Raw genomic sequence first — 23,140 nt, 5'->3', positions numbered from 1 at the left:
TGTACCATAATCTCGCAAGGTGAATGGCCAATTGAGTTCTCAGAATGAGATTTTCGCCCTGCAGCGGAGTATGCGCTGATGTGAAACTTCGAGCCTCGGTCCGGCACACAGTTTTAATCTGCCAGGAAGTTTAAGTTGAGTTCTTCATTACCATCATTTTAAGAGATTATGGTTTACAACCCGGCACGCTCACGATGAAGTTTGTAACGACGTAATGGCATAGTGTTGCTGGCCCACAGCACTCAGTCTCTCTCTGTTTGAACAGGCAACGGAAGGCCCAACCGTACCGACCGCCCACCGTGTCGACCTAAGACAATAGGCATAACTTGAAGCGGATGTGGAGGGCCATGTGGACAGCACACCGCTCTCCCAGCCATTATCAGTTTTCGTAACTGGCGCCGCTGCTTCTCAAACGGGTAGCTCCTTGACTGGCCTCACAATAGCTCGGTGCCAGCAGCGGTCGGTAGGCCCAGAAGGTCACACATCTAAGTGTTGGCGAAGCCCGACAGCGCTTAACTACAGTGACTGAAGGGAAACGGTGTTACTACTGCAGCAGGATTGTCCATGAGCCCACTTTATGAATACACTACTGGACATTAAAATTGCTACACCACGAAGATGACGTGATACAGACGCGAAACTTAACCGACAGGAAGAAGATGCTGTGATATGCAAATGATTTAGCTTCACAGAGCATTCACACAAGGTTGGCGCCGGTGGCGACACCTACAACGTTCTGACATGAGGAAAGTTTCCAACCGATTTATCATACACAAACAGCAGTTGACCGGCGTTGCCTGGTGAAACGTTGTTGTGATGCCTCCTGTAAGGAGGAGAAATGCGTACAATCACGTTTCCGACTTTGATAAAGGTCGGATTGCAGCCTATCGCGATTGCGGTTTATCGTATCGCGACATTGCTGCTCTCGTTGGTCGAGATCCAATGACTGTTAGCAGAATATGGAATCGGTGGGTTCAGGAGGGTAATACGGAACGCCGTGCTGGATCACAACGGCCTCGTACAGCTAGTAGTCGAGATGAGAGGCATCTTATCCGCATGGCTGTAACGTTTCGATCCCTGAGTCAACAGATACGGACGTTTGCAAGACAACAACCATCTGCACGAACAGTTCGACGACGTTTGCAGCAGCATGGACTATCAGCTCGGAGACCATGGCTGCGGTTAGCCTTGACGCTGCATCACAGACAGGACCGCCTGCGATGGTGTACTCAACGACGAACCTGGGTACACGACTGGCAAAACGTCATTTTTTCGGATGAATCCAGGTTCTGTTTAAAGCATCATGATGGTCGCATCCGTGTTTGGCGACATCGCGGTGAACGCACATTGGAAGCGTGTATTCGTCATCGCCATACTGGCGTATCACCTGGCGCGATGGTATGGTGTGCCGTTGGTTACACGCCTCGGTCAACTCTTATTTGCATTGACGGCACTTTGAACAGTGGACGTTACATTTCAGATGTGTTATGACCCGTGGCTCTATCCTTCATTCGATCCCTGCGAAACCCTACATTTCAGCAGGATAGTGCACGACCGCATGTTGCAGGTTCTGTATGGGCCTTTCTGGACACAGAAAATGTTCGACTGCTGCCCTGGCCAGCACATTCTCCAGATCTCTCACCAAATGAAAACGTCTGGTCAATGGTGGCCGTGCAACTGGCTCTTCCCCTTTACGCCAGTAACTACTCTTTATGAACTGTGGTATCGTGTTGAAGCTGCATGGGCAGCTGTACCTGTACACGCCATCCAAGCTCTGTTTGACTCAATGACCAGGTGTATGAAGGCCGTTATTACGGCCAGAGGTGGTTGTTCTGGGTATTGATTTCTAAGGATCTATGCACCCAAATTTCGTGAAAATGTAATCACATGTCAGTTCTAGTATAATATATTTGTCCAATGAATACCCGTTTATCAGCTGCATTTCTTCTTGGTGTAACAATTCTAATGGCCAGTAGTGTACGTGTAACTGCGTGACTAGAGCTAATCTGCATATTTACCGCATTTTTAGGGTGTCGACGATGAGAAGATAATTGCAAGAAACAACCTAATCTAGTTCAAATAGTTCAAATGGCTCTCAGAATTATGGAACTTAACATCTTAAGCCATCAGTCTCCTAGACTTAGATCTACCTAAACCTAAGTAACCTAAGGACATCACACGCAGCCATGCCCGAGGCAGGATTCGAACCTGCGATCGTAGCAGTAGCGCAGTTCCGGACTGGTGCGCCTAGAGCCGCTCGGACACACCGGCCAGCCCCTAAGCTAGTTATCTTGGTTTAATTGTATAAGGAAATATATAGCAGTCCAAGCTTTACAATTCATGAAATACCAATAACACTCTACTTTCTTATATACAGGGCGATTCCGTGGCGACGTTGCAATTTTTCAGGGATGATGGACAAGGATAAATGTACTTATCAGTTTGAAGTAACGGGCGCTTGTCCTGAAACGACCGAGCCGACAGTTATAGGCGAAAACCGTTCTGCTACACCTGACAGTAGCATATGTGTACTGGTGCTGTTGTTGCTAAGACTGTAGGGTAGGAAATTTTCAGAGGTACGGACCAAAACAAGAAAAAATGTCTAGCAAACATGGGCTCTAAAATATATGCCTTTTTTGTGCAGACGGTAGAGTGGACCGAAACAAGATCAAATTGTCTAATAAATACGGGTTCTGAAATTGATAGATTAAGAGCTATGGGCACTTGTTCAATAGATGTGTTTCACAGTAGAGAAGATGAACAAGTGCTCATAGCTCTTAAGGTACGTGTGACGGTTCAGCTCTCTCGCGCACGTAAGCAGATTTGAACACTCGCTCGCCATCGTGGCCAGCGCGCACCGCTAGGGAAGTGTTCACGTCGGCCACACCTGTCGAGAGAGCGCTCCGCGTGCGCTTCGGCGCTGCTGTCTCCCCGTGTGTTCTCATCTACTGTGAGGCTACCAGCAAGTGAGAATGGCGGAGACAACTTGGACTACATGGGCGCGCGCCTTCTTGGACGTGCCGAGCTGGCGCGAGCCGAGAATCGGTAGCTGTATGTCGAGATGTGAGCGTGCTCTGTTGCTCTTGTCTGTATGCAATATCTGCTGGAAACTTGTACAATGTCTTGTTTATTTATTTATGTCTTTATTTATTTATGTGTCTAGTTCCATAGGACCAAATTGAGAAGCAATTCTCCAAGGTCATGGAACGTGTCAGTGCTTGAAATTAGAAAACAGAAGTAATAATAGATGAAATAAAATGTTTGTGAAACCATAAACAGTGAAGCCATAAGTTTAAGTATAAGCAGTCAACAATATAACATAGGAGCCAGCTCAATTTTTCAAGGAACTCCTCAACAGAATAGAAGGAGTGACGCATGAGGAAACTCTACAGTTTCGGTTTGAAAGCGCGTGGATTACTGCTAAGATTTTTGAATTCTTGTGGTAGCTTATTGAAAATGGATGCACACCTTTCTGCTCAAGAGTTAAGGAAGTGCGATGCAAATGCAAATTACATTTCTGCCTAGTATTAACTGAGTGAAAGCTGCTAACTCTTAGGAATAAGCTGGTATTGTTAACAAGATACGACAGTAAATAATATTGAGAGGCCAATGTCAGAATACCCAGACTCGTGAACAGGGGTCGACAAGAGGTTCGTGAACTTATACCACTTATTGCCCGAACTGGCCGTTTCTGAACCAGAAATATCCTTTGAGAGTAGGAAGATTTACCCGAAAATATAATACCGTACGATATAAGTGAATGAAAATAAGAAAAACAGACTAATTTTTGTGTCGAACGATCACGTACTTCAGATACCGTTTGAATGGTAAAAATGGCTGCTTTCAGTCTTTGAACAAACCTGAACGTGGGCTTTCCACGACAGTTTACTATCTATTTGAAGATATGAAATTCGAATTGTTCAGTTTCACTAATCATATGCCCATCCTGTGAAATTAGAACGTCGGGTTTTGTTGAATTGTGTGTTAGAAACTGTAAAAACTGTGCCTTACTGTCAACCTGCGCTGTTTTACTCGCGCTCGTATTCAGTCACGAAAGGCGAATGTGTACATTACGGACTGTGGTCACGTATCATTAGTTGACGTTAAGAGATTCGTGTTATCTTGTGTTCCCTGTCACTGTGCGTTAATTTGATAACATTCAGCAATTCCGTATAAGATTCATTTTGATCGTTGAATATTTTGTTCGGCCCCTTTTATTTAAACTGAAGCTCTGTCACAGTTCCCGTGGGGGTCGTTTTTGCAGTGATCATGTAACAAAGCAAGTGGATTCTTTCCAGCTGTTTTTCTTCCCCCTCCAAATTTTTATTTTTTGCAAATAATTTCAGTAGTGTTATTTTCATGACAAAGCACACAGTACCAAAAATCTAAAATATTAACTCATGGTATGGCCAACTTGATTTTATTATCTATTACATTAATTTGGTTAATTAGAATTGGTGTAATCAGTTTACCTAAAAGCCGTGCTAATTACGAACAAGTAATACAGGGTGAACATTAACAAAACCGACAAACTGTAGGGACGGATTTCTGACTGTAAATTGAGGAAAAAAGGTCCTATGAACATGGCTCCGGAAATGCATCGTTGTCACGGTAGATGGCGCTTACGAATGACATAGTCTCTGATCACATGCCGTGTGTTCCTTGTGTGTTGCACGTTGTGTGATTGATGCAGCGTACTGTAAGCATCAGAATGGTCCGGCATTGAAGTCGAAAACAAGCTGAGATGGTCACCAAAAATACCTGTCCACAACTGGATGCTTAACCGAAGTTGATAAGATGCCATAACCTTCCCTTCATTGTATAAATATCAAGAGCTCAGATGGAAACCCAGTTCTAAGCAAAGAAGGGAAAGCAGAAAGGTGGAAGAAGTATATAGAGGGTCTATACAAGGGCGATGTGCTTGAGGACAATATTATGGAAATGGAAGAGGATGTAGATGAAGATGAAATGCGAGATACGATACTGCGTGAAGCGTTTGACAGAGCACTGAAAGACCTGAGTCGAAACAAGGCCCAGGGAGTAGACAACATTCCATTGGAACTACTGACGGCCTTGGGAGAGCCAGTCCTGGCAAAACTCTACCATCTGGTGACCAAGATGTATGAGACAGGCGAAATACCCTCAGACTTCACGAAGAATATAATAATTCCAATCCCAAAGAAAGCAGGTGTTGACAGATGTGAAAATTACCGAACTATCAGTTTAATAAGTCACAGCTGCAAAATACTAACGCGAATTCTTTACAGACGAATGGAAATACTGGTAGAAGCTGACCTCGGGGAAGATCAGTTTGGATTCCGTAGAAATATTGGAACACGTGAGGCAATACTGACCTTACGACTTATCTTAGAAGAAAGATTAAGGAAAGGCAAACCTACGTTTCTAGCATTTGTAGACTTAGAGAAAGCTTTTGACAATGTTGACTGGAATACTCTCTTTCAAATTCTAAAGGTGGCAGGGGTCAAATACAGGGAGCGAAAGGCTATTTACAATTTGTACAGAAACCAGATGGCAGTTATAAGAGTCGAGGGGCATGAAAGGGAAGCAGTGATTGGGAAGGGAGTGAGACAGGGTTGTAGCCTCTCCCCGATGTTATTCAATCTGTGTATTGAGCAAGCAGTAAAGGAAACAAAAGAAAAATTCGGAGTAGGTATTGAAATCCCTGGAGAAGAAATAATAACTTTGAGGTTCGCCGATGACATTGTAATTCTATCAGAGACAGCAGAGGACTTGCAAGAGCAGTTGAACGGAATGGACAGTGTTTTGAAAGGAGGATATAAGATGAACATTAACAATAGTAAAACGAGGATAATGGAATGTAGTCGAATGAAGTCGGGTGATGCTGAGGGAATTAGATTAGGAAATGAGACACTTAAAGTAGTAAAGGAGTTTTGCTATTTGGGGAGCAAAATAACTGATGATGGTCGAAGTAGAGAAGATATAAAATGTAGACTGGCAATGGCAAGGAAAGCGTTACTGAAGAAGAGAAAATTGTTAACATCGAGTATAGATTTAAGTGTCAGGAAGTCGTTTCTGAAAGTATTTGTACAGAATGTAGCCATGTATGGAAGTGAAACATGGACAATAAATAGTTTGGACAAGATGAGAATAGAAGCTTCCGAAATGTGGTGCTACAGAAGAATGCTGAAGATTAGAGGGGTAGATCACATAACTAATGATGAAGTATTGAATAGAATTGGGGAGAAGAGGAGTATGTGGCACAACTTGACAAAAAGAAGGGACCGGTTAGTAGGACACGTTCTGAGGCATCAAGGGATCGCAAATTTAGCATTGGAGGGCAGCGTGCAGGGTAAAAATCATAGAGGGAGACCAAGAGATGAATACAGTAAGCAGATTCAGAAGGATGTGGGTTGCAGTAAGTACTGGGAGATGAAGAAACTTGCAGAGGATAGGGTAGCATGGAGAGCTGCATCAAACCAATCTCAGGACTGAAGACCACAACAACAACAACCTTCCCAGAGATTATTTGTAGCCAACGGATGACGATAACGCAGACTGATGATGCCAGTTCTGGTAAAGGTTTTTTATGTCGTTAAAGAGGACTGGTGACAGACATCCCATAATTAAGATGGTCTGGTGGAAAAACCATCGACAAAATTCCCACAGAGGTAAATCCGTCGCTGATAATCGTTGCACTCGTTGCAGGTGATAGAGATAGTAGCGGTTGTTGTGCAGGAAACTCATAATCATACTTTGGCTTACACCATGTCGGCTGGCCACTTGCCTCAATATCCCGGAGAACCAGTCCTCCAAATCTGGTGCAAGCACAGTCCGCCGGCTCTCTGCACGTTCATCTGTCTGAAATGACCCATTATCACACAGAAACCCAAAAACAGCTTGAAATGTTGTGTGACTTAGTGTGTCAGTGAGGGTACTTGTTTTGGTATAGCAATGTTGCCCCTCGACCGTTGCCATCTGCCTGACCATAAACAGACACCATCTCGGCTTGTTCCCGAAATAGATCCCTGACCATTCTGCTGCTTACATTATTCTGCGCTAACCACACAGCCTGCAACACACAAGGAACACACAGCACATGATCAGAGGAACTGTCATTCGTCAGCGCCATCTACCGTGGCAACGGTGCATTGCCAGACACATGTTCTTCGGAACTTTTCTCCCCCATTTCCAGGCAGGAATCTGTCCCTGCAGTTTTGTCGATTTTATTAACGTTCACCTTCTATAAAACATACTACATAAACATGTGACCAGTTGCTAACTTCCGGGTAAAGTAGATAAAATAAGTAGATAAATAAGTGAAATGTCCATACAGCTAATGCTGAAAATATGATAGTAAATTCTGCACTAATTTAGTTTCAGAGTAATTATTAGCATTATTGTCTAAAACATTGTTACTGAAGTAGAATCCCGAATTTTGCGAACTAGACGACATAATCCAATAGCAGTTATTGTTTTATGTAAAAGTTCTCAGTTAAGTAAATCTTGTTTCACTGTTAAGTTATATAGAAATAGAAACCTTTAATTGTAATTTGTAAATGGCAGCAAACAACAATAGCTGAATGTATTGCTAATTATTTTAATCTCATAAAAGAGAGGCTGTTGCGAGCCATTTCAGTTAGCCTGTGGAGGAATGTGAAACCAGTAAGATCTGTGTCCAAAAATATACTGCAGTTGAGTTAGCACAAATTACAGCTTATACAACATGTAGATTTTTGTTTACATTTCGCATCCGGAAGATCATTTTGCAATTCAATGGCTGTTTTTAATGACTGACTGCACTCTTGCAGTTAATCTGAGCAACTTCGTAAATCTTCGATAATACATTCTGCGAACTGTGACAATAGTACTGGACTATGTACTGCGTTATTCCCAAATTATGCTTACTGCGCACGTCGTTTTGGGATTGATTTGATTGTTTGATTTCAAGGGCAGTGATTTAGAAACGTTAATAACTGACTGTTTTAATTAAATATCTGCCAATCGTAAACTAATGTCACTTCAATGTTAGGTTAATGCACTCGAACAGTTACGTTATAGGACATCAGCCGAGCGCAAAATGTGGCTACCTGTTGGTTTGTACATAAATTATAAAAGATGGGACTCAAGCTATCCATAAATAATATTTCATTCAGCAATCAGAGCTCAAGTAAAGTGTCTGAAACGCAGATCATGCGTAGACCACATTATTCCTGAAACTTCCTGGCAGATTAGGCAGATTAAAACTGTGTGCCCGACCGAGACTCGAACTCGGGACCTTTGCCTTTCGCGGGCAAGTGCTCTACCACTTTTTTTTTTTTTTTAAATCTCATTTTGTTCGCTTTTGTTCGTTGCATCTGATCGGGGCGGACGTCGTAAGACATCCGTTTAAGTTCGTTGTTGATCGATTAGCTCAGTTTTTTTATTACAGAGGGCTGCTAACCCTCTGACCGAACACGCTGAGCTACCGTGCCGGCACCACTGAGCTACCGAAGCACGACTCGCGCCCGGTACCCACAGCCTTACTTCTGCCAGTATCTCGTCTCCTACCTTCCAAACTTTACAGAAGCTCTCCTGCGAACCTTGCAGAACTAGCACTCCTGAAAGAAAGGATATTGCGGAGACATGGCTTAGTCACAGCCTGGGGGCACATTATTCCTAGTATATTGTCTCCACAACCAACTTTCCAGACAGATTACACAGAAGCGTTGCTACCGTGGGTTTATTTGCACAGGTAAATCGGCTACACTTCAATTGATGTAATCGGTGACTTGATTTTTAAACTTTATGAGAGCGTTATGCACTCTCACTGCTTTAAAGGAGTGTGGGCGTCAGGTTAGTTCTTTGCTTCTTGCCTTTATCTTATTTAATAATTTAATAAATTGTGAATGGATTCCGCAAGTTCCTATGTAATGGTATTTTGTATTGTTTAAATTGTTGTACATTTTGGGGTTATTATAGAATGTCTAATGGATGTTGTTTGTGTTATTTTGAATGATTTTACATTTTGACTCCGAAAAAAGGCACATAAAGTATCTCGAAAACTTTGGGCAGCTTCTTCTCTCGAACGGTCGGGTATCTAAGGATAGGTCGAGGCATGTGTCACTCACTTCGACCCCTCTTCCACTGAGCTAAGCTGGAAAATCGCGCTATGGCACTTGACGTGTTCTCCTCTTTAGTTGTAAGCATGTTTCTGCGTCGCCAACGGCCTTGCCGCAGTGGCAAGATCACCGTCAGATCACCGAAGTGAAGCGCTGTCGGGCTGGGCGAGCACTTGGATGGGTGACCATCCGGTCTGCCGAGCGCTGTTGGCAAGCGGGGTGCACTCAGCCCTTTTGAGACAAACTGAGGAGCTACTTGATTGAGAAGTAGCGGCTCCGGTCTCGGAAACTGACATACGGCCGGGAGAGCGGTGTGCTGACCACATGCCCCTCCATATCCGCGTCCAGTGACGCCTGTGGGCTATGACACGGCGGCCAGTTGGTGCCTTTGGGCCTTCATGGTCTGTGCGGGAGGAGTTTAGTTTCTGCGCCTGTGGGTGTGGTTTCACGGTGACTCACCGGCTGCGGGCGAGGTGGGGCTCGGCACGAACTCTGAGTGGCGGCGGCCGAGCTCCCCGCGGCCGTAGCGCTGCTGCTGCTGCTGGCCTCCCGCCGCCCCCGACGGCCCTGCCGCCCCCGCAGCGCCGGCGCCGTCCAGCGGCTGCACCTCGCACATGCGCTCCCGCGACGGCGTGCGCCACATCTTGAGCCGCACCTTGCGCGCCGCCTGCACACCACCGCACTCCACAGCTTACCGTCTGCACAGCGATCCGGGTAACCTGTTCAGGAACTCGAGAAACGACGGCTTTCGTGACACTGTGTGAGAAGATGGAAACCAACCACGTTCGCAGCTATGTTGTTTGGAAACAAACGCCCACTATTTACTTTCTCTCTGACCCGCTGCCTGCTAGATGTCTCGTAATGACATTGTAACAATATTATTGAACCAGAATGATACTTTAATTAATGTTGGTTTAGTGCTGTAAATTATACAGTTGCAATAGGTCTATTCAGCTCTATGGTCATCTTCAGACTATCTGCAGGGAAATACGCTTTGTTAGCAGTTGCAAACTCATAGCTAATAACAATTTTGTTGATTGTGTGTGGGTACTTACACCTATATTGCATGATGACGCTTTCGCCGCCTTATAATGTATTTTCTACATAAGGAACTTCAGTTACAGCCTAGTTTTATTAATCGTGCAATTTAATTTTCACTTGTGGTTCCGACCGCAGCTAGTGGTCCAGTGGCTAACGTTGCTGCCTCTGGATCAGGGACCGAGGGAGGTGGCGTTGTGGTTAGACACTGGACTCGCATTCGGGAGGACGACGGTTCAATTCCGCGTCCGGCCATCCTGATTTAGGTTTTCCGTGATTTCCCTAAATCGCTCCATGCAAATGCCGGGATGGTTCTTTTGAAAGGGCACGGCCGACTTCCTTCCCCGTCCTTCCCTAATCCGATGAGACCGATGACCTCGCTGTCTGGTCTCCTTCCCCAAAGAACCCAACCCCAAACTCTGGATCAGGGGATACCGGGTTCGATTCCCGGCCGGGTGGGGATTTTCTCTACCCGAGGACTGGGTGTTTGTATTGTCCTCATCATTTCTTCATCATCATCATTCGTGATAGTGACTCGATTGGACTGTGTAAAGAACTGGACTGTGTAAAAATGGGAAGTTTGTAAGGGCGATGTTGACCGCGCAGCTGATCGCCAAACAAACCAAACATCACTTATGATTTCTCTTGTTGCGAAATTCCAGCTTAGGTCTTTTATCGGTGGTATATACTTTTGTAGTTTTGGCAGCTAGACTGGTAATTAATCCAGCGGTGCTGTATGGTTACAATTTGTTCATTCATTTGTCTGTGCATCATAATGATCTATGGGGTGATAGTATGATCTTTGTTATGTTTTCATTTTGTGTATATCTTTGTTTTTATTTTGTTTCGATTATCCAGACTCGAACTATACGATTTCCATAAAGTTATCCATACATTTTTTGAATCTGACAGTCAAATACAGTAACAACGAGCACAAATTTGAAGTATGCGAAAAACTCACAGTGTGGGACAGTATTATTAAGGCAAACTCTTGCCACGCGAAAACACACAATACACATAACTTAACACAACGATTAACGTAAATCTACCTTTAAAATATACAGCCAAACAAAAAGAACTCGCAAACCTTACTTATGTAGCTCAACAAAATGGCTTCGATCCATGCACAGGGAGAAAACTATGTGAAAAATGGAATAAACTTAAACACATTAAGATCAATATCGATATGAAGCACAATAAATAAGCACAAAATGAAAGTTCAAATGTATACCGCAAATTTACATAGGACATATACCCGACGAACTGACACATTATTAAGGAAACAACAGTTAAACTCGAGTACAGGACTGAACACAACCTCAAAAGACTGATCCATTCCGATAAGGCAAAAACACCGCTACACACACAAACAGGCAAGTTAAAATCAATTCTAAAGACTGCGCTGAATTCTACATAGGACAAACAGGAAGAAACTTTGAGATTAGATACTCAGAGGACTCACAAGGAATAGCGACAAAAACCAATTCCCGTTCTCCAAGCACATAAAAACAGAAAAAAAACATGAGGCTGATCACATAACAAACGTAATACATACAGCATAAAAGGGATTTAAAATGAACGTTTCGGAAGAAATCGAAATCTATATACATTCACAGACAGACCCCGAGGAAATATTAAATGAACAAATGGATCTGGAACATAAAATGTATGTAGATAACTTTTTTGAAATAATATTGCTCGATTGCTCGATTGCGGTTAATCGAAACAAAATAAAAACAAAGATATACACACCACGAAAACATAACAAAGATTATACTACCACGTCACAGATCATTACGATACACAGACAAATAAATAAATAAAATGTAACCATACAGCATTGCTCGCTTAGCTGTCAATCGTAGCTGTTAAAACTATAACAGTATATACCATCAGTAAAAGACTTAAGCTGACATTTCCCAACAAGAGGAATCATAAGTGAAAATTAAATTAAATGATTGAACTGAAGTGCCTTATGCGGCAATAAAGCTACAAGACACCGACAATACCACGATGCAATATGGATGCAAGTACCAACAGTCAATCAAACAAAATCGTTATTAGCTGTAACTTTACAACTGCTAACAAAACGTATTTGGTTGCAGGTATCCTGAATATGGTCAGAGAGCTACTTTACGATCTACAGCAATAAAACAACATCAATTCTAACAACAGTCTGGTTCAATACTATTACTAAAATGTTGTTACAAATCACCCCCTCCCCTCCTCTCTGTCCTGGCCAGGTCTAATGTCGTCGTTATACAGAACGTGCATTCGAACGTTAAGGTTGAGCGTGCCTCGTTTATGACGTCATACCACGCAAAAAGCACGTTGGGGAGTCTTTCCGAATTAGCAGTGTCAAGCACGACATTCTGAACGTGCGTTTGAACGTAGACCAATGCAGAACGCCACCTACGCCACATGTAAGCCATTTATTTTCAGTGTACAGAGTCGGGGAACGTAATATTTGCTTTCAATTGAAGCCCATACTTGGTGGGTTTCATGTTATAACTTACACCCTATGAATATATGCCCTTACAAAGCAACAGAAAATTGTGGATTTCTCGAAAACCCATAGTTTATTTATACGATTTGTTGTAATAAGATGACGGGAAACGTCATATTGTTGGTTACAGAATTTTCGAACTGTATGTTGCGTGTGTCTTGAAGGGAGGATATAAGATGAACATCAACAAAAGCAAAACGAGGATAATGGAATGTAGTCGAATTAAGTCGGGTGATGTTGAGGGTATTAGATTAGGAAATGAGACACTTAAAGTAGTAAAGGAGTTTTGCTATTTGGGGAGCAAAATAACTGATGATGGTCGAAGTAGAGAGGATATAAAATGTAGACTGGCAATGGCAATCTGAAGAAGAGAAATGTATTAACATCGAGTATAGATTTAAGTGTCAGGAAGTCATTTCTGAAAGTATTTGTATGGAGTGTAGCCATGTATGGAAGTGAAACATGGACGGTAAATAGTTTGGACAAGAAGAGAATAGAAGCTTTCGAAATGTGGTGCTACAGAAGAATGCTGAAGATTAGATGGGTAGATCACATAACTAATGAGGTGGTATTGAATAGGATTCGGGAGAAGAGAAGTTTGTGGCACAACTTGGCCAGAAGAAGGGATCGGTTGGTAGGACATGTTCTGAGGCATCAAGGGATCACCAATTTAGTATTGGAGGGCAGCGTGGAGGGTAAAAATCGTAGAGGGAGACCAAGAGATGAATACACTAAGCAGATTCAGAAGGATGTAGGTTGCAATAGGTACTGGGAGATGAAGAAGCTTGCACAGGATAGAGTAGCATGGAGAGCTGCATCAAACCAGTCTCAGGACTGAAGACCACAACAACAACAACAACATGTTGCGTGTCATCAAAGTATGCCGTTTCAAGGCAAAGTCGCATTGAAGATCCATCAAAAACACATTATTCTTGGTACGATTTGTCATAAGTAGATGTCACTGAATAAAATATCTGCGATTAAAGCTTTCGGAAGATAATAACATACAAGACAGGGTTGTGTCGATTCTTGAGTATTGTTCATCTATCTGGGATCCGTATCCGGTAGGACTGATAGAGGTGACAGAGAAGATCCAACGAAGAGCGGCGCCTTTCGTCACGGGATCGTTTAGCTGGCGAGAGATCGTTACGGAGATGCTAAACAAACTCCACTGGTAGAGGTTATAGGAGAAGCGTTGTTCATCACAGAGAGATTTACTACTGAAATTTCGGGACAACACTTTTCAGGAGGAGTCAGACAACATATTACTTCCCCCCACAGACATCTCGCATATTGACCACGAGGAGAAAATACGAGAAATTAGAGCCCGTACGGAAGCTTACCGACAATCATTCTTTCCACGCACTATTCGCCAGTGGAACAGGGTTGGATGGATCGGACAGTGATACCGAAAGTATCCTTCGCTTACGGAGTATGATGTAGATGTAGATGTGTATTACGGAAGTTGGCTGTAGCGTAAAGAATAGGGACCCAGAGCTCCAAAGTGAAGCGTTTTTGTATTCAGTGATGAACTACTGTTCAAATATTGAAATTTAGACCTGAAATTCAGCTTAACGATGAAAGACATAGATTTGCTATCTAAAGCGACATACGACAATTTGTGCCAGACCGGGACTCGAACTCGTATTTTCCGCTTATCGCAAGAGGTTGCCCTACCATTAAGACTATCCAAGCAAGTTTCCAGGACCAACGCACACTTCCATAAGTCACACACCCATCCATTTCTTCTCAGAAATTATTGATTAATTTATTTACACTTGCACTCTCGTGATTCTCGTGCTGGTTTTAGAATTTAGACAAAGAGAAATCATAGAGAATCATCGTCTTTTTATTTGTATTTGTTCATTTGTTTTTTGACACAGGCTGATCTTCACCTTATATATATATATATATATATATATATATATATATATATATATATATATATATATGATGACGAACTATAGTTTCAAATATTGAAATTTGTACCTGCCTGACTTACAGGTATAAATTTCAATATTTGAAATCTACAAGGGAAACTGGAGAGTTAATAATCTATGAGGAGTAATAGATAGGTGTGTGACATATTTAAGTGTGGGTCAGTCCGTGAAACTTGCTTGGATAACCTTAGTGGTAAGGTGACTGCTCGCGATAGGCAGGGTATCAGGGTTCGAGTCCAGGTACGACACAAACTTTCATATTTTGCTTTACGTAGTACCTCAATATCTATTAGATCTAAGCTGAATGTCAGGTGTAAAGGTGAAATGTGATGTTTAGCTGATTCGTTCGAACTATTTTTATTTTCTCACCTTCACGTTCTCTAATAGGTTCTGAGACATTCTTATTAATTTAATAAAAGTATATTTTATAATATTCGATGTTACGTAAATGTCAGTGCCTTCTCTCTCACGAGTGTGTTTGTTCGATTGGCTTTATCTACAAGAGGGCTTGCACGAATTGTAGTACGATATACTGCAGTTTCTTGTTTAAAGTCTTGTATTTCACATGTTCTAAAGAGTATGCTACTGAATAGAAACAATGATCAAGTGAAAATGACCTTAGGATTTTACCAAAAAGTGAGAAGATTATTGTAAATTTGTACAGGAACTCTTGTAAGCTGTTATCCTTACTGAATGGACAAGGAAGTTTCCTTATTATTTTACACTGAAGTTTTTATTTATGTATACTACAGACAAAACCCCATGACTAGTATATGTGCGTTTTAATAGAGCTAACGTAGGAATTTTACACCCGTCCCTTTAGTAAACAAATTGTGTGATTTGCGAGCCAGGCACAACTGACAACTGCTGCTGCAGCACGCTGCAATCGCGTATACAACGTTGCGACACACTTTATGCATAACGAGTAGTTTCTGAGCCCTCCGTAGCACGTTGGAGATCAAGTCTGCGCGTTGCAATTAAATGCCATGGCTCGTGTGACGACAGCTTAAGGTACCTAAATAATTTCTTCTACAGGCATAATTCGACTTCATCTGCATGATCGTAAGGGAATGGACCCGAGATGATGACAGATTAAAGACAGAAGGGAATGGCATAACAGTACAGAAATATCAGTCAACCACACGCTATTTTAATCATGTATAATTTGGAAATAAAAAAGAAAAAAATCACTTACATCAATAATTAAATTCAAAAGGCACTAAATCGGTGGCAAAAGTACTTGGAAGCAAGATAGTGCTTACTAGGCTGGAAGAAATTGCTCGGTCAGTGGAGGAAAACTGCACATAAATTATTAAAGAAAACTTACAAATGCAAGAAATAAAACAAATACACTCCTGGAAATGGAAAAAAGAACACATTGACACGGGTTGTCAGACCCACCATACTTGCTCCGGACACTGCGAGAGGGCTGTACAAGCAATGATCACACGCACGGCACAGCGGACACACCAGGAACCGCGGTGTTGGCCGTCGAATGGCGCTAGCTGCGCAGCATTTGTGCACCGCCGCCGTCAGTGTCAGCCAGTTTGCCGTGGCATACGGAGCTCCATCGCAGTCTTTAACACTGGTAGCATGCCGTGACAGCGTCGACGTGAACCGTATGTGCAGTTGACGGACTTTGAGCGAGGGCGTATAGTGGGCATACGGGAGGCCGGGTGGACGTACCGCCGAATTGCTCAACACGTGGGGCGTGAGGTCTCCACAGTACATCGATGTTGTCGCCAGTGGTCGGCGGAAGGTGCACGTGCCCGTCGACCTGGGACCGGACCGCAGCGACGCACGGATGCACGCCAAGACCGTAGGATCCTACGCAGTGCCGTAGGGGACCGCACCGCCACTTCCCAGCAAATTAGGGACACTGTTGCTCCTGGGGTATCGGCGAGGACCATTCGCAACCGTCTCCATGAAGCTGGGCTACGGTCCCGCACACCGTTAGGCCGTCTTTCGCTCACGCCCCAACATCGTGCAGCCCGCCTCCAGTGGTGTCGCGACAGGCGTGAATGGAGGGACGAATGGAGACGAGTCGTCTTCAGCGATGAGAGTCGCTTCTGCCTTGGTGCCAATGATGGTCGTATGCGTGTTTGGCGCCGTGCAGGTGAGCGCCACAATCAGGACTGCATACGACCGAGGCACACAGGGCCAACACCCGGCATCATGGTGTGGGGAGCGATCTCCTACACTGGCCGTACACCACTGGTGATCGTCGAGGGGACACTGAATAGTGCACGGTACATCCAAACCGTCATCGAACCCATCGTTCTACCATTCCTAGACCGGCAAGGGAACTTGCTGTTCCAACAGGACAATGCACGTCCGCATGTATCCCGTGCCACCCAACGTGCTCTAGAAGGTGTAAGTCAACTACCCTGGCCAGCAAGATCCCCGGATCTGTCCCCCATTGAGCATGTTTGGGACTGGATGAAGCGTCGTCTCACGCGGTCTGCACGTCCAGCACGAACGCTGGTCCAACTGAGGCGCCAGGTGGAAATGGCATGGCAAGCCGTTCCACAGGACTACATCCAGCATCTCTACGATCGTCTCCATGGGAGAATAGCAGCCTGCATTGCTGCGAAAGGTGGATATACACTGTACTAATGCCAACATTGTGCATGCTCTGTTGCCTGTGTCTATGTGCCTGTGGTTCTGTCAGTGTGATCATGTGATGTATCTGACCCCAGGAATGTGTCAATAAAGTTTCCCCTTCCTGGGACAATGAATTCACGGTGTTCTTATTTCAATTTCCAGGAGTGTAGTTGAGGGCGAGCAAGAGAGATACTGTCTAATGACGGCACACAGCAATAGAACGAAACAGTTTATAGTAGCAGCTGCGTGGATGCATCGGTGGTTCGATTGCAGTTGCCTTTACGAGTGGCGATCGTAATTTCAGATGGTCGGAGTGTCGCAACTAGCGGACAACAAGGTCATGGATTGATTCTCTGACTAACCGATATTATCAGATCGACTTCTTGGTGACTATAGGATGACGATGATGTTTGGTTTATGGGGCACTCAACTGCGCGGTTATCAGCGCCCGTACAGATTCGCAACCTTTGATCAGCCCAAAAAATGGTTCAAATGGCTCTGAGCACTATGGGACTTAACTTCTGAGGTCATTAGTCCCCTAGAACTTAGAACTACTTAAACCTAACTAACCTAAGGACATCACACACATCCATGCCCGAGGCAGGATTCGAAACTGCGACCGTAGCGGTCGCGCGGTTCCAGACTGTAGCGCCTAGAACCGCTCGGCCACTCCGGCCGGCTGCTCAGCCCAATCTCGCCACTTTCATGAATGATGATGAAATGATGAGGACAACACAAACACTCAGTCATCTCGAGGCAGGTGAAAATCCCTGACCCCGCCGGGAATCGAAGCCGGGACCCCGTGCTTGAGGAGCGAGAACGCGACCGCGAGACCACGATCTACGGACGGTGACTAAAGGACTCAGTTAACTATCTTCATATGGTATCTAATGGGTAGGACCGTGCAGTTTGGTCAGACTACCAGCCACGGAAATGCGTCTTGACTACAACATAACTCGGGTATGAATGAGGCACAGCTCTTGCTGTTGGACTATGCTTTCGATGAAAGCAACGGACTGCAAGGAAGCATCTGATTTTCACGGTCAACCTAACAGTGTTTATTCGAACAGTTTCAGACAGGCCACAAAGTTAAGTTAGGTTGGCTAGCTCTACCTGCTTCTAACGGTCAGGACGTCATCTCTGACGCCAACGGTATACCCATACCCGAATGAGCGCTCAAACTAGATACTAAGTACAGCCTTGCAACGAAAAACACCATCTTGGCTAAAATTGCCAACTCTTGAATTGTCAATAACCACAACCTGCAAAATTTATGGACAGTAATCGTATACTGTGACATAATCACTGTCTACTTGCTATCTCCAGTCCGCCCTCACAACACCCACGAAACCAGAAACAAAGTACAGTAAATACACTCTAAGAAAAAAAGAAAAGAAAACGATGCACCACGAAGAAATTATCCCAATAGGATGGAAGTCGGTAGATATGACTTACGTTACAAATGATTACAATTTCAGACAAATTGGATGATTTAGTCAAGAGAAAGAGCTTCACAAATTGAGCAAGTCAATAACGCGTTGGTCCACCTCTAGCCCTTACGCAAGCAGTTATTCGGCTTGGCATAGATTGATAGGGTTGTTAGATGCCCTCGTGAGGGATATCGTCCCAGATTCCGTCCAACTGGTAATCGGGATTCAGTTCGAAGAGCGACCCATCACTGAAACCTCTATTTCCATTAGCGAGATTCCAGGCGGAAGATGTGTGTGGAGACGCGCCGGACAGTGGTGGGATACCAGCCATACGGATCGACAGCCAGAAGTTATGGTGTGGGGTGCCATTTCTTTTCGCAGCAGGACCGCTTTAGTTGTGATCCACGGCACCCTTACACCACAGAGGTACGTCGACGACATTCTACGCTCCGTTTAGTTGTCCTTGATGGTAAAGTACCCTGGGCTTACATTTCAGCAAGATAATGCCCTTCTGCACACGGTAAGAGTTTCTATTGTTTTTTCTCGTGCTGCTTTGGCCATCAGGAACGCCGGATCTCTCCCCAGTTGAGAACACTGGAGCACTATTGCTTGTCCTCGTGCTGCCATGTCCACCAGGATCGCCGGGTCTCTCCCCAGTTGAGAACACTAGAGCATTATGGGTAGTGCCCTCCAACCATCACGGCATTTTGACGATCTAAGCGCCAGTTGGGCAGAATTTGGTACGAGATCCCTCAGGAGGACATTCAACCTCTATCCTCCAGATAACTGCCTGCATAAGAGCCAGAGCTGGGTCAACGTGTTACTGAATTGCACAGTTTGTGAAGCCCTTTGTGTTGAATAAAATATCCAGTTTGTCTGAAATTGTAACCATTTGTTTGTCTGAACATGTGCATCACGTCTACCGATTTTTTTGGTCTTAGAGTATATTAATAACTTTACAGCAAAATATCTTTGATAAGCCTCCAAGTCTTGTGAAGCTTTAAGTCAGACGTGGCGATAGCAACTTGCCACCCGTGGAGAGTGTGTATTCCCAACTGGATGTTCCTGGACGCTGCCAGATGGCGCTAGTGTACCGCAGTATAAAGCAGTGAATTATTCTTAGTACCTCAGGATTCCAGAAGACGACTGCGCGAAAACTACAAAACGAACAAAAGTAGACACATATTGATGGATAAAGCATCTCTTTAAGTTTTTAACTCTCTTTACAGATCCTCAGTATGAGCACCGTTCTGACGCGGCAGATGTCAATTCCTGTATGCAATTCACTGGAGTCGCCGCTTGGACAGCCAAGGAAGGCACAAGGCCAACAGTCAGCCTTGGTAATTTGTTCATTGGGTTGCCTATCTGCACGAGCGAACTAATTCAGTGAGTCACTGCGATTTGGATCATTTCTCTACCATGACGTCCCCACCATGCCGGACTACTGCTCAAGATTGTGGACAGCTATCTTCAAGATAGTCGTGTTTTTTCCGAATAGATGGTCAGTGGTCCAACATTCAACAACTGGCAGAGGGCATCCCTCAGGTCTCTGTTCTGTACCCGATTCCATTCGTCTTGTACGTGAATGATCTTCCGTTACTTCTAGAAGTCGTCCTTGCGCAATTCGAGGACGATACGGGGATCCTTACCAGCAACCACCGAGTTGCTGCAACGATACACCACCTGCAATGTCAGCTTATACTTAATTGAATTATGGACAGCAGCAAACATTTCCTTGAATATGGAGAAAACGCAGGCCATTATGTTTATTCACCGTCGGCCTGAGCTCAGAGACCATCTCACACTGCATGACATTGCACTCTCTTCGACAATTCAGGTGAAATGCCTGAAAGTGATATTGGAGCGCAAACTCCTCTTCAAGTACCGTGTTCAGGGAAAATGCAATAGTATCGTGCACCTGTTTAATCAGTTATACCCACTGCTGTCCATTTAACATCTGGAAGTGAGGACCAAACTATGCCTTTACCGAACAACCATCGTGCCGTTAACTTTATATGGACGCTTCTCCTGGGGGACCAACTGTGACGACAATCTTAAATCGCTGCACAGCGTACAAAACCGATGCTTACAGTTCATTCTTGGAGCACCTAAATGCGCGATGATCAGGGTTTCTCAATTGAGAACTGCACACGGATGCCACAAGGGAAGCGATAGTATCATCCATTCAAAAGCAGCCTGCCACCACAGGAGCTCTATGGCTCACTACGAGGCATCTTGATTATTTGGGGTCTGTCGCCCCTGAAAGGTGGCATCGTATCATTCCCCTGCGCCTTCATCGAGGCACTCCTATTATACAGGGTGCGTCACTAACTCTTTCCACCTAGAATAACTCCGAAAGTATGATAGCAGCTGAATAGTTTGTGGAACAAATGTTGCGTGGGAAAACGGGCGACACAATATGACGTTGGTTTTTTGTTTATGGGCGGGGTCGCGTCAGAGATATGAAGGTTAACTTTGTTTTTTAAATGGGATGCTATAGTTTGGTACTTATTTTCTGGTAGCGGCTATTGTGAAGAATCCAGTGATGTGTAACACTAAGGTCTTTGAAGGTCAACTAAGGTCAAAAAGGTGGCATGAACGTCCATTTACAGAAGATTTTCTATGTGATGATCATTGGTATCAATGCAGTGCTGCAATCTCCTTATCATGGATTGATCACTTCGGCACTTATCGAAGCACATGCTCTGACAATTCTCTCTCGCATATAGTGCAAATAGTAAATATTCGCCGAATACGGCGTACCCATCTAACGCGCTGTTGACATGTAAACACCATTCTGCGGTTCCGCAATACAACACAAATAGGAACGGTAAGACTAGTATCGTCGAATCAAGCAATGTGAATGTTGTATTCCTTCGAAGAACAAGTCAATATGCTTCTCATTTACGGAGAATGCCAACAAAATTCAATGAGAACTAGGGACTTACACGCTGAAAGATATCCTCAACCTACTCACCCTACACCTCGTACATTTAAGTATATGTATGATAAATTGAGAACAACTGGATCTTTAACTTATCGGAAACATATCCGGCAAAGGAAAGTTACTAACGAGGAAACGGAAATCGGTACTCTTGCCACTGTGGTTCGAGAGCCTTGTGTTAGTTCGCGTCAAATCGCAAGCGAATGTGTTGTTCGAGTTCTGCATCGGCGTAAAATCATCCTTACCCTATCATTATCCAACAAGAATACGGAATAGTGGTACGGATTGTATGCGTCACATTGAATTCTGCCAATGGGCTCAACTTCAGATTTAGAGGGATAGCACATATTAGTGTATTTTATTTACTGACGAGGCTACATTCACGAACCGTGGAAATGTTAATTTGCATAACATGCATTATTGGGCAACTGAAAATCCATGTTGGCTGCCGCAAGCTACACACCAAAAACCATGGTCGGTGAATGCATGGTGTGGGATTCTGGTGGACAGAATTATAAGCCCCTATTTCATCGAAGTAAATCTTAATGGTAGGAAGTACACCACATTCCTGCAAGAAACGTTACGTCTTTTATTGTGTGAAACACGTTTAGGAACAAAGAGCAGAATGTGGTATCAACACGATGGGTGTCCGGCACATTTTTCGCTGATGGCTAGAAATGAGTTGCAGAGACAATTCCTATATCGTTGGAATGGACGCAGAGATGTGTCTTGGCCAGATGGTTCGTCAAACTAGACGCCTCTGGATTTTTTCTTGTGGGGATTCGTAAAAGACATTGTTTATAAAGACGTTCCAACTACACTTGGAGATATGCAAGAGAGAATTGTCAGAGCATGCATGTGCTTCGATAAGTGCCGAAGTGATAAGGAATACCACTCAATCCATAATAAGAAGATTGCAGCACTGCATTAATTTCAGTGGTCATCACTTCGAACACCTTCTGTAAATGGACTATCATGCCACCTTTGTGACCTTCGTTGACCTTCAAAGACGTTACTGTTACTCATCATTGGATTCGTCTCGATAGCCACTATCAGAAAATGAGTACCAAACTATAGTACCCCATTTAAAAAAACAAAGTTGACCTTCGTGTCTCTGAAGCGACCCCAGATAGCAACAAAAAACCAACGTCATATTACGGCCCTCGTTGTCTCATGCAACTTTTGTTCCACAAACTATTCAGCTCCTATCATACTTTCGGAGTTATTCTAGTGGCAATAGTGAATCACCCTGTATATCAAAGTAATGTTAAGTTAAAAAAGTGTTATGTAACGTTATGTGACAGAAACGTAAGTTCAAATGAGACAATATGTACCACTGAATGAAATGTAATAAAGTAACCAACACCTGAGGATGTTCTAAGGATCTAGTGCCCAAAATCGTTCGTACGCGGAAATAAAGAGAAAATGTAGCTATGCACTAAAAACAAAGAAGATTGAGTTTAACATCCCATAGACAGCATGGTCATTAGAAACGGAACACAAGGATTGGGAAGAAAACCGGCCGTGCCCTTTTCAAAGGAACTACTGCAGCATTTGCCTGGAGCGCCTTGGGGAAACACAGAAAACCTAAACCAGGA

At 43.9% G+C, this 23,140-nt stretch overlaps 1 protein-coding gene across 1 annotated transcript in view; it reads right to left on the bottom strand.

The window, feature by feature from the left end:
- LOC126110556 (uncharacterized) overlaps nucleotides 1–23,140 on the bottom strand; it is a 75,871-nt gene that overhangs the window by 17,608 nt on the left and 35,123 nt on the right. Inside the window, exon 3 of the mRNA XM_049915000.1 lies at nucleotides 9,666–9,747. Within this exon, the coding sequence (XP_049770957.1) occupies nucleotides 9,666–9,747 (82 nt within the window). The remainder of the gene's footprint in view (nucleotides 1–9,665; nucleotides 9,748–23,140) is intronic.

The sequence above is a fragment of the Schistocerca cancellata genome, chromosome 1 (assembly GCF_023864275.1).
Source record: "Schistocerca cancellata isolate TAMUIC-IGC-003103 chromosome 1, iqSchCanc2.1, whole genome shotgun sequence".
Taxonomy (NCBI): domain Eukaryota; kingdom Metazoa; phylum Arthropoda; class Insecta; order Orthoptera; family Acrididae; genus Schistocerca; species Schistocerca cancellata.
Note: the sequence above shows the minus strand (reverse complement) of the source record. Positions and strands in the feature narration are given on the sequence as shown.